A 13,467-nucleotide genomic window follows, 5' to 3' on the forward strand; every position below is an offset into this window, starting at 1 on the left:
TCATAGGATGGCTGTGGGCAGTTTAGAAACCGTCTTCCAGTGACATCATCATGAGGCAGATATTTTTTTAAACAAGATTTCTTTACAAAAATATTTAGATTTTCACTATCGTGAGAACGATGGCTTCCATTTTCGCATTGCAACTTCTCAGGACTAGAAAGCCTGCCGTTTCTATTAGCTTGTATTCCCCATCGATGATGTCACTGGAAGACTGTTTCTGAACTGCCCACAGCCCTCCTATGAGACACAGACAGAGTAGAATTATTTTTTCATGATTATTAGTGAGGACCTATTATATGAAGATGGGTTGAAAAGTGGTGAAGTGGTCCTTTAAGAGTCCCTGAGCAAGACTCTTAACCCCCTGAGCGCCGTAGAATGGTTTCTCACTGCTCCTTGTTGTTATAGGACGGGTAAATGCACAGGACAAATAAGTTGAATAGGCAGCATAACATAAGTGACATTCATGACAAAAAACACCCCAAAGGAGTGGGGATTATTCTATTCTACTCTGTGTAATAGCCAGAGGGCCTGTCACCTGTGTAACCTATCACCTATCACCTACCTGCTCCATCTTGAGCAACTGGGTGGCCCCATTGTCAGAAACCCTGTCGTTTAACCTTAAGGTCACCAATTCGATCCCCCGCAACAGCAGTACGTCCATCAACAGTCAAGTGTGCTCTGAACGCATCGCTGGACAAGAAACTATAAAATGCTTCTATTCCAGCTGACTCATTTGAAAACAAATCCCTCACAAAGCTCAGACAATCGTAGAATGACCAAAAAAGTGACTAAAAGTAGCAACTCCCACGGGGCAAGTTAAAAGTTATTCAGACTGAATTTCGCTTTCATGCAAAGTTAATTCAAACACCCTCCAGCTCATTGTCTGCACTTTCTGTTGTCACTTTCTGCCCTCTCCGTTGCTAATTTATTCAGGACCGTTTTGTTTTAAGTGACCATGCGACACATTGTATTTGTAGCCCATGTTCTTTCCTGGTTTGTAGCACTACGCCGGTATATGAAGTCTGAAACATGAACACACATATGAGAAGAGTGTCTAATTGTCCCTTCCTCCTCTCTCTCTTGTTGTGTGCTGCAGGGAGCGGTCCCATCCAGCTGTGGCAGTTCCTCCTGGAGCTCCTGACTGACAAATCCTGCCAGTCCTTCATCAGCTGGACAGGCGACGGCTGGGAGTTCAAGCTCTCTGACCCCGATGAGGTGAGAAGTCATGGCCCCCCCCATAGACCACCATAAGCCACACATGTGTGTGTGCTATGAGCTTCTAAGTAGTTGGGCAGATGAGCTACATGTCTATTTACTCCAGCAGTATTTATTTATGTGTTTATTTATTTAGAGTGGCAGACTGGAGGAATTATGAACTGGAACCGCACTGGCATGACTGACAACTTAATACATAGATATTTGATCATTTGTCACGGAGAATACATTGTGAAGGTGTTCAGAAGAACGCAGCAATAATTTGCAAACTTAACAATTACGTAAAACATTCAAGTCATGTTCTGTTCCTCACCTCCTCCGACCTCATCCATCTTTTTTTTTATCCAGCACCTCTTAGTGTATTAAACCCCTTCACCACTGCAGTTTTGTTATCAAGATTAAGGTTTTTTAGGTGTTGTGAGATACCATTTCTTTATGTAACCAAGATATTGTCGATAAAAACAATAATATTTTTTTGAGGGGATTCTTTCCATCACACCAAAGAAATAATTCTCCATCTCATCCATAGCTTTTACACACTAAATGTCACGATGCCCCCCTTTACTCTCAACTAATGTTTCATGAAACACGTCATAAGACCCTGTGATGTTTCATTAATTCATTCAAACATAGAAACAATTCACCATGTCAGCCTGCCCCCAATACTGTTCCCACAGACGCGTGTGCCATGGACACATTGAAATACCTCAAATAAATACATAAGTAAATGCAGTAAGTTACCATGATGGTCTTGTACACATTTATGGTCATAACAATGGCCATAAATGTGTACAATTGGCTCACAACAATGGACACTGGACAGCATTATGCCATGGGACATTTATGGATAGTGTTCACAAGAAAACTCTCCAGGTGCCGAATTTGTTGAATATCACTGTACTACACCATAGAAAACTCCCACACAGGACCCAGACAGTGCTAGCTGCGACTAGCCTTCTTTTGTTCTTCTTGGGTCTATTTGAGTCTAAGTGTGGGTGGCAGAGCTTAGTTCCAAGGGAGTTACACAAGTACGCTTTCCTAAATGCAATCCATATGAATATCCTTACTGTCAGGCAGAAACCTTGTTTTAAATATTAATCTTTAATGTTGGTAAATAAATGTTGCTCAAATGTAGTGAAATCTACAAGCATCTCCATCTCCAAGACATAATACCTATAATAATGTCATACCCAAACTAGGGACACCAGATTGAAAGTGGTTAGGTCTGTCTGTGGGTTTCATAAATGTTCAACCAGTGAAATTCATTATCAAGAGCTTGTAACAAAATAACTACTTTGAATCTATTGGAGCACAGTTTCTTTTTTACATTTTCGGTTTTGGACATACCCACCAGAGTGACAATATAGAGCTTTTGAAATGTAAATGTTCATTGTGCATTGCACTGCTAATTGTATATTGACAGGTTTACCATTGATATGTGTGTGTGTCTGTGTGTGGTATCAGGTTGCACGGAGGTGGGGGAAGAGGAAAAACAAGCCCAAGATGAACTACGAGAAGCTGTCGCGCGGCCTGCGCTACTACTATGACAAGAACATCATCCATAAGACGTCAGGGAAACGCTACGTCTACCGCTTTGTCTGTGACTTAAAAAGCCTGCTGGGATATACCCCAGAAGAGCTGCACGCCATGTTGGACGTTAAGCCTGATTCAGACGAGTGAATTAAAGGAAGGAACAAGGAGCCATGATGGAGGACTCTGGGCTCAGAAAGTGGTCTTAACTGTTCGGTAGAGTGGGTAACCGTTTTTTGGGGGGGACCAAAACCTTTTTAATAACGACTTATTGTGGTCTTTGTTATTTTTTGAGCTCTTGTCTGTCAGACGCTGTTTTAAAAAGGAAGCACATAGGCAAACGTGCAAATTCATACTGTCTCGCATTGGACACGTGTCTGTGTTATATACAGTATACAGGTATTACTTAGAAGCTCAAGGCAGACAGTGAGCTGTCTGAGTCAACGTAGCGCTTTCATTCTGCCCAGGTAGCACAAACACACACAGACAGTGAGGGAGGGAGGCGGTGAAAAGGAGGGCAGAGTTGGACGGTGGGAGAACACAAAGAAAATCAAGTGAGGAGAGAGAGAACAATTTATTTGTTGGATGAGCAGAGCATGAGTTGGAAAGGTTTCTATGAAAACTCCAAAATGTAACTGAGGAGAAAGCAATGTCATATTTACATGCTCACTGTTTCTCTGCCTCGCCGCACACAGTAGGCAAAGGTTAGAGTTCTCAGTTTGGACCAAAAAGTGTTTTGTTATTGTTTTGTTGAACTTTTTTAGAAGCATATCCTTGTGCCAGTATTATATTATTGTTGAAAACTCCTAATGTGAGCCTATCATTCAGTCTTATGTTGGAAAATGTCATATTTGTTTTGTTTTCCGATGAAGGTATTGCAGTGAAAGCAAACGTTGAAACCAGGCGCTTTAAGTTCGTCCTGCCTCTCCTCTCTTCAGAAACCTTGAAATGTGCTGATTTGGTTCTCAGACGACACTAGACACTGGCCCTGATACTTGCAGGGTTCGAGGACCGCTCTCTTACTCATAGCAGGAGTGTCTGAAAGACAGGCAACTGAAAGTAGCTGTTGCTTTTGAAACTGACGCATTCACATGTTGTGTACGCGTCTAGAGAAAACGTATTGTGACTGACACTTCTGTATTTTTATGCATACGTTGCTTACCGCCAGTATTAGCTATAGACAATCTGTATACGTGTTTGGGAATGAGTTGTCCAACTTGGTAGCGAATAAGCACAATTCATTCCGCACATCATTTCCCAATTTGACTTTTCCAACAGAGCAGTGAGATGTATGTATGTATGTTCATGCTATCAAATCACACAAGTAGTCAAGAGACTGATTTATTTTTCTTTTATTTTTTATGTAAGAAAGCCTAAGAATGTTTTGTCTGTAGTCACTAGTCCATGCTGTCCGTTAATGGCTACCGTTGAGCAAGGGCTTTAGGTGCAGTTTTGGATAACATGACAAGCAGAAAGTAGTTAAACGGAATTTAGATGGCAACAGAAGCTGTGTGCAGGATAGGTTAACTGGAAGAAGAAGAAGAAGAAGAAGCTATGGATATGTAGGTAAAAGGGTTTCTGGTGATGTCGGGTTTAGCAGAATGATTAACGAAAGGAATGAAGGACTTGATTGTGGTTCTGTCGTGCATTGCCTGCTTGGATGGAGGTCTGTGCTATGCGAGCTGTACTGTGTATATATAGGGTTTTATTTACCACTGCAATCAATATTGCCTATGGCAATTGGCCTGCAACAGTATCCCAAAAGATAAGAAGCAGGCGACAGGCGTACAGGACTAATTGTAGGGAACTGAATTAACTTCCCAAAGAACGTGCATTACTTATCCATCGACTATGATAGCACTCAGAGTGCAATGGGGAACTGAAAGTCTCTCTCATGACTCAACTTGTATTTGTGCAACTTGCTCAAAATACAGGATATAAAGTAGATTTCACTGGTTCTAGCTTAAGCAGAAGAAGGGCAGCATTTGACTCCAAATGATCAGTGGGAACAGTGGCTATACAGTATACACTGGCCTTCTGGGAAAAGCCAAAGTCAAGAAATATCATCTTCTTAGAATACAAATGTTATTGTTTACAGTAGCTGAATGTTACCCATATGGATGGGAATAGCTTTTGAAATGTGTGTGTTTGTACAGATTGTATTTCATAATGCTTTTATTGAGAACCAGATTAAACAAATAAGCACGAGACAAAGAAGGAATAATAACCAAACCCCCATGTGAGGTCTTCAGCCATAGCACTCTGGTTACAATCCACATTGTTGGAAGACAGAGACCAGGATTCTCTCACTTACCGGTAAAAAAAAAAAAAGAAGACAAAAAAATAAATGTTTACTTATCTTTTAGTGAAACATTGGACATTACTTGGCTTTAGGACCAGGCAAAATGCTTTTGCTGTCTTCTTTTTGAGATTGTAGGATTGCTGCATGCTCAACGTGTTTAGTTGGCAATGAGCATGGCTTGTCCATTCTCAGTTAGCATCGTCCCACAAACACTCATACTGGATACTCTGCGTAGAGATTAAAAGGTTCGCCTGAAGGTGTGCTTTGTTCTCTGTGATTTCATCATTTCAATCTTTTATGCACATTTCTTTCTTTGCTTCCTTTGTTTGTTTTATGCAATGTTCAGGTTTTCTTTTTCCTCCACATTTTTATTTTATTTCTTTTAACACATTAAAGCATATTCCTGCACAGCAAAATCCTCTGATACTTTTTACGTTGTGCTAAATGAACAATGAGGATTTTGCTGTTTTCATCAATATAACGTCCTCAAAGCCGGTTCCATGTTTAAACATTAAATTGTTATTACTGTTGGCTTTTTGTGTTAAAGGTGAAACATTTTGTATCCTGTACTGTTAAATTAAGTTCAGATGTCAGGAAAAAGACTTGGTAAATGTCAGTTTGTTGCACACGTCTTAATTATGATCTTTACTTTGGCAAGAATATACATACCAATACTTATATGCATATCTCAGATTGAATTCCTTTAATAGGACAACCTTGTTTTCAGATTTTCTTTTTAAATATTTTATAGTGTCTGTATTGTTTTTTTTATTGAGATCATTTTTTATGTATTTAGTTCACAAACATTTGAATATTTTTCAATAATTTATATTTTATAAAAGACAAGAGACGCAGACAGCTGGTGCTTTCATGGGAATTAAAAAGGTAGCGCAAGATAAAAAAAATGTAGCGTTTTTTTATTTTATATATATATATATATATATAGAAAATAGACTGTCTGCTAGAGGAAAAAAAAGGCTGATGCTGGCCCATCAATGACTTCTGCTGGAAAGTTTTATAAACTGTAGCTTCTATTTCTAAAATCTACTTAATGTACTTCAAAATGTTATGTTATATAAAAATATATGTGAACAAAGCTTTCATAATCCTTGTGTGATGTGTTATTGTTGTGATTGATGTTCATGAGCAGTGCGTCATAATTCATAAAAGTAGTCTACTCTACAGCAGTGGTTCCAAAACCATTTCAGCCTGATCCAAACTAGTGAAAATGGCAGTAGGTGCTGTTTTCACTACTATGTAAACATTTTGTTGTAATTCATGGAATTTCTTTGATTTTCTGATTTTGAATTAGTTTCAAAATCCCTCTCTCTCTTTCTTTTTCTTTTTTCCCTTTTTTTTAAAAAGATATTTTTGGGGCTTTTTCTGCCTTTATTAGTGTACAGTAAGCTGACAGGAGAAATGGGGAGTGACACGCAGCAAAGGTCGTCGGGATCGGGAGACAAACCTGCGACACGCTGTCAGGCTTGATTAGCAGCCTAGGTGCCCGGACCGCTAGGCCGGCCTGGGCCAAAATGTCCCTCTCTTTTCTGCAGGGACGGTGTATGTATGTATCCCTCCTTTTTTATGAGCATGTCCCTTTGCTCGGTGCAATGTCAAAGCCGAACCAGCACACTGGGGCCCATTCATGTACTTGTAACCCCAGGCTCATATAAATTCCACTGTAGATAGAAAACATACAGAGCTATGGCCCGCTGCCTCTACACAGAAACAGCTGTTTGGCCCCAGTGCAGCAGCAGTCTGGACTCGAGTCCAGGACGTTCTACGGTCCAACACAGACCACTGTTTTCATTCATTGCTTTCAACTTCAGACTGCCAAGAGATCATTCTGTACTGGAGCATTTTAGTCACCATAACACACATAGTGTAATCCAATTATGCTTTTGGTTTGTTAGATAAATGGTGCATTTATATAGCGATTTTTATCCAAGGCACATACGCACATAGACTGTGCATTACATTTAACCATTCACACACTGATGGCAGAGGAAACCATGCATATCGGGAGAAATTTGGGGTTTAGCCGAAGCATCTTGCTCAAGGATACTTCGACACTAACTCTGGGTGAGCCTGGGATCGAACTGGGAACCTCACGTTTACGATCAGCTGCTCTATCAGCCACTCTATACCCCTGAGCCACTGCTGCCTCGCCTCGGCTGCATATATGTCATCCAGAGGAGCCTAAATTTGGCTTTAGGTTAGGCATAGTGTATATTGAATCTGTATCTTTACAGATCTGTAATCTTTATTCACACCAACATGTATTACGTTCTATTATTATTAGTCAAGCAACTAAAAGAGAACTCTTGCATACTGTGCGCTCCAGTTGCACCTGAGTGCTGCTGTGACAATTCTGTGTTGGGTGCATGTCTCTGCAGTCTGCTCCCTCCATGTAAAAAGTAATCTTTTATGTGAAACTGACAGTGACTGACAGGCGTGTGAGATGATGGAGCGGGAAATAATCCTGTACTTCAATGTGGTTTAAGTAAAGATGAATACAGATTTTCTGTGTCATACAGTACCCTGCGTCTTCTATAAATAATAGACGTCTCAAGAGATTAACACATCAACATGCACCAGGTTTCAACAGGTTTCATCCATTTGGGGGGAAAATATTATTGCGTGTTGAAACGATTCAGGGGGATTTTTAAAGGCAAGGGCTAGGAATTAAGGTATACTGGTGAGTTTTACTTTAAACCCCAAACTAATTTAGCCCAGATCAGCTGCACTTGGAGTGATGTGATTTCAGAAATATACTTCATATAAACATTATAGCAGAGATATTCATACAACCACATACCCGGTTGGGTATATAATATGTTTTGGTTTCATGTTTACTGTTTAAAAAATAAAGAAAAAATAAATGTATACCTACCTTGTATTTATCTGTAATGTTTTGTTTTACCTGTTATTGTAAAGGGGTTTTATTTTACTTAATTGAAGGAATTGTGTGTGCGTGTGTGTGTGTGTGTGTGTGTGAGTGTGAGTATGATTGAGTGAGTAGATGGGCCCAGGTGTGGGTGGGGCATGGAGTAATTAGGAGAGGGAGAGCAGAGCAGCACAGAGGGGGCAGAGTGAAGAGAGGATAAATGTTTGTGAAGAGAAGTTAATGTAACACACGTTGTTTTATAAATTGACCAGATTAGAGAAAAAGTAATCTGTTGGTTTGAGTTGCAAGTGTTGGACTGGTTGATGGACAGTGATTTCAACAAGGAGTTACAAGGACGTTTTCCAGCTTCACTGTGACAGCACTGTTAGCATGCTAGTTGGCTAAGCTAGTTGTACAACGTGTATCATGATAGTGGGAGGAGGAGGTAGCCTGTTTAGCTAAAGCAGTCAACTCCTAAGCTACTAAACCTTCCTGAAGACGTCGCCTGAAGCAAGATAGCGGGTTGAGCTACCAGGCAATGCTCTAACCTTCCTCTGGCAACGTGGTACCTGCCCCTCATCTCTTCTGACAGACTCTGCCCTCACAACAACAACACCACCACCACCACCACCATTCTCCTGAACTGTAAGTTGCCCTTTGACTCATGAGTGAAGACACAGGCCTGCAATGGGGGTTTTGAGTACTAATTTTATTTTGTTTACATGCCGGCTTAGATAGTTGTGTTTAAAGGTTATTTAAGGCATTATAATTGTGAATACACAAGAGTTATCTGACATGGTATTGTAAAGTGCATTTGCTGAGTGTAACTGCATGTCAGAGGAAAACCTCTGCCAATAAGGGACCTCGATTCTTAAAGCTCCCCTCACTTCACACGGGTGTGATTTTTACATTTACAGTAGGTCTAAAGGTCTACTCGATACAGGCAATAGTCCTTCAACAACTCTCGCTGCTGTGTACACACGTTGTTGTATTTCTCCCAATACGTATGGGAGTTTTTCGTGTCATGTTTTCAAACTCACTTTGGGCGTGTGTAAACTGTGGGAAGTATGTGTCTCTGATATCTCGGTATAGTAGGCAGGTGGTTAGAAAGTGTAAGCCCAGAACCACTATACGTACCCTACAGGCTGTGGGTTGTTGGACGGGGACGGGGGCAGCCGGAGGTTACCCAGGTGGTTGTTCTCTCGCCCCACCTCCCCCTCTCCCTCACACTACTGGGCCTCGTCCGTGACGCATGCCAGACCAGACACCGTCACCATGGCAACAGAGTATTTAAACACTTTATACGGGACGCGGGACACTCAGACTTCCAACAAAACCCGGGAATGAAAGCCAGATCGTTATGATACTGTATACTTAATACTTGTACCTGCTGTGGTGTCACATCGGGAGAGAGAGAGAGAGAGAGAGAGTTCCACAGGATTTTTGAGGGGCGCTAGCCCCTTCTATATTCAGCTATTAGTGTAGATTTTCATCTTACACAAAGATGACATTTTCCCGTTGACAATGAATGGAGAATTTACGTCATGTGTGTCTGAACAAATAGACATGTTACGTCATGATGATGTACTATGTTAACATTGCCCCTCACTTCACACGGTGTGATTTTGTATCCTTTTCTTTCTGTCTTAATTCTTAGGGCAGTTATAAATTGCTTATTTTGAGCAGTCTGTAAATGTAAGAAAGGTATAGGGTGAGAGTGTGCAGAGAAAGATACGAGTGGAGATAGAGGCCATGGTTTGGAAAATGATAATCGTTACCTTCACCTTCCAGAGAGAGAGAGAGAGAGAGAGAGACTGCCTCTCCTGATAGCAAGTAAGAACCCCCTGTCGTCTGTGGTGTGTACAGCTCTCCGACACAGTGAAGAGAGACTCGTTTGTCAAACTTCAAACCTAAATATTTATATAAAGAGGTCTTAACCAAGCTACATCTGTCTCCCCTCCATGTAGTCTTAACTATGGGGCGCCGTTCTGGGCAAAATCCAAGCCAAATCACATGAGGGAGAGCTTGTAATAAGTACATTCTGATCAGTCCTTCCCATGAGTCCTAATATCCTTGACGCAATCGGCAGCATTGGGTCATTGCACTGTAGAGACGTTCAGCGATTGCTTGTTGCAAGAAATACTGTAGCCTACTGTAATTTGTCACAAGACCATTACTACACTATAGGTCCTCAAAACAATGCACTACTATGGTAGTATGTAGTGGAAATAAAAGTCATGCTACATACAGTACTTTTGCCAAAACGTTGTTTTAAAATGTATATTACTTTTTGTTTATACTTATTTTTTTTAATGACCTGCCTGGCATATTATAGGGTTTTGTCATGAATATAGTGTTCATTTTTTATTTAACCTCACAGGCTGAACCAGTAGGCTCCGTGACATCTTTTTCCACTTAGCAACCAGTCAGTATCATACTAGTATCGTGTTAGTATCATGGTCAGTATCATGTTAATGGTACTGATTATGGTTTAATGAATATGGTGCTGACTATGGTGCTGCTCACTATGGTTAATGACCATGGTGCTGACTGCTGACATGGGAATTGGGTATTAGGATGGGGATCAATCCCCTGCAGTGTCCTACTTTGGCATTTATATGAACTCAGATTTGAACCCAGGACCCTGCAGGAACATGCAGAAAGCATGTTAACACAGTGAGCCACATGCAGTGTTATGGATGTTACGTCTGTCTGATGTTAAGATATGACTGGCAGAAAAGACTATAGGCCACATTTTCTGAGATTTGAACCCAGGACTTTGGGAACATGTATTGTAAAGAGTGTCTTATATAACACCTTGCTTCACTGCAGGTTGTCCAGAATTCATTGAGACACTTCGGCTCAGATTGACCATAGACCATTTATTGCAAAGCTATTGCATGTTAGCATGGTGGTGTGGCTCTGCTCATGTGATATCAGATGATCTGCGTACCGAGACACAGGTCTGATATCACATTTGATATCTGTCCACCAAGACACAGCTCTGATATCAACAACCACCCAGAGTAGAGCCAAAGATACAATAATCCATGAACAATACACAGTAAGGACACATCAACACATGATTCAATACAATGAAACACAACACATGATTCAACACAATCGCAAACAATACAATAATATCCCATAACCCCTGGACTAAGAACTACAGGGAGGTGGGGGAAATATGGAAGTATGTCCGTTCGTTCGTTTGTCTGCCTGTACATCTCCACCTTGTGAATGCAATGCCATCGAAATTCTACACACTTTGCATCAACATCTACTTTGACTCAAGGTTTAGAATTTGCTGGTCACTGTGACCATCACTATGCTACTGTAGTAGTTGCAGTAGTACAGACAGATGGCAGACTGTAGTTTCGATCACTAGAGCGGTGGCCGTTGGGGCACTGTACTACTTGGAACGATGCAAGTTGGAAATGAATGCCCCACCCAGATATTATGCCCATATATGCAGTTCTTTGTCAGGCATGCCCAAATATGGAGTCTATATGCAGAATAGATGTCAGGACATCATTGTGATGTCACAACAGGCCAGCTCCATATATGGAGATCTAGGGGTGATCAGGTGTGATCAGTCCAGAGCCTAGGCAGGGGCTTTTGTGCTGGTTCTGGACAACAGGCGATCCAACGGACTCGACACCGGGTACTGCACTCCCTGTGGTGGTGTGGAACGCGTGTGTCAAATTAAGTCTGTGGCCCTGGGGCGAACGGTTTTCGAGTGCATTACAGACGTACCGTACACGCACACGCTCACACTCACACTCACACTCACACTCACACTCACACTCACACTGTACACTCGTACAGAGACTTGGTGCATTTATAGATAGATGTCAAAGGTCACTAGCCACAGGATCTGTCAGGCAGGCTCAATTAGCTCAATGGCAAAGATATCAGCAAACAGGGTTCAACTCCGGGATAGAGGAGGACAGTTACCCTGTGCATAGAGCAGCTTTACTGTTCAGGCCAGGGCCAGTCAATACAAATTTACTTTTTTATTATTATTATTTTTTATAATGGAAGACAATATGGCTGTGATCAGGCTGAAAACCTTGCCAACATTTGAAGTCTGAGCTCCACATTTGGGCCACACTTTTCCTCCCGATCTGTATCTTATTAGTTTTTATAACAGACAACCAATTACAAAAAGTACATAAAGTGCCTTTACTATTAATACAGTACTATAAATCTGTGTTGTCTTGTAAACACCCCCATCTTCATGTAATTTAGTCAGTCTCAACTCTCAAGCCATTCTCAGTACTATTGAATTTATGTCTTCAAGATTTATATCGGCTTCTTAAAGGAAGATAAACTCCCATTTCACAAATGACATAAACATAAACATATTTTTTTATTATTATTTCCACTGCACAGTGTGCACACTCTGGTCGCTGCTTCTTCTCAACTCATCCTCGAGATCAAGAGAGAATCCCAGTGACGCATGAGAGCGCATCTCAGTGATTCCATTACGCAGGGAAATCATGAAATATGACGGTCAACAGATCATCCCTCATCGTGTCCCCAACTGGTGCTCCTACTGGTGTAGTGAGACGACTGGCTATGGCTGGATGGGGGATCTATTCTGGGCGGCTATTGTTCTTCACGGCTGCGTCTGCTTGGGTCAGTATGAGCTGGAGGCACTAGTGCTGTCCGGGGAGTAATATAAACACAGGGTCGCATCCCCACAGCGTCGTCTCACATCTGACCCTTCTCATGGATCCTACAGAGACAGAGAGACAGAGAGACACAGACAGACAGAGAGACACAGACAGACAGACAGACAGACAGACACGGTCAGTTGGGAAGAAATGTAGTTCCTTTTCTAGAGTGCTACAGTTTGTAGTCCTAAAACCTGAAAAATACAACAGCAATAATAACAAAAATAAGAAATGATCACATAGTGATATTTGTCAGGTGAAAGAAGCGCTGGTTTCTTTATTTAGTAACGAACGCTCCTCTCAAGCGGCCGGCCTCAATCATGACATTACTTTGTGTCTCTAAAGATTTCCGTCACCTGCCTCCTGTTTCCTGGTCATGTGACAGCAGAGTGTGTGGCAGCCAATCAGGACTAGGTCGGTCCCGACTAGGAGCCAAAGTCGTCGTTGAATTTGAGTAAGACATAGGTCAGGTTTCACCTGACAAAAAATGTGTACTCCACAGGTCCGCCAGGCCGGGTTGCCTACCCAAGGCCCACAAACCTTGAAAGGCAGTCATAGCCACTTGGCAAAATGTATGGTGCATCTTGATCACATGACCCCAGAGATAATGTGTACCTTTTGTGTGAGTTTTGGAATATTATTTGTAAAATACTACACTTTCGCGGTAGACAAAGTCACAACATTTCCAAATGTAGTTCTCGGTGTATTTTTAATGCAGTCTGAGTGAATTTGTATAGGAAAGAATGATAATGTTAACAGTGAATGTGTAGTAAAAGAAGCTGTTGCACAGATTTGGCCAGTAGAGCCTGCAGAATGGGAGAAACACCAGGGCAGATGTGAAACAAAGGACAGTG

General features: G+C 41.5%; 1 protein-coding gene across 2 annotated transcripts in view; it reads left to right on the forward strand.

Annotated features, from left to right (window-relative positions):
- The window catches only part of ets1 (v-ets avian erythroblastosis virus E26 oncogene homolog 1), a 34,629-nt gene extending 28,492 nt beyond the window's left edge, over positions 1-6,137 (forward strand). For both annotated transcript variants that reach the window (XM_080772569.1, XM_080772570.1), the window contains 2 exons: positions 1,097-1,215; positions 2,680-6,137. In XM_080772569.1, the coding sequence (XP_080628695.1) occupies positions 1,097-1,215; positions 2,680-2,895 (335 nt within the window). In that variant the 3' untranslated portion in view covers positions 2,896-6,137. The remainder of the gene's footprint in view (positions 1-1,096; positions 1,216-2,679) is intronic.
- The last annotated feature ends 7,330 nt before the right edge of the window (positions 6,138-13,467 follow it).

The sequence above is a fragment of the Protomyctophum bolini genome (assembly GCF_963924005.1).
Source record: "Protomyctophum bolini genome assembly, chromosome: 9".
Taxonomy (NCBI): domain Eukaryota; kingdom Metazoa; phylum Chordata; class Actinopteri; order Myctophiformes; family Myctophidae; genus Protomyctophum; species Protomyctophum bolini.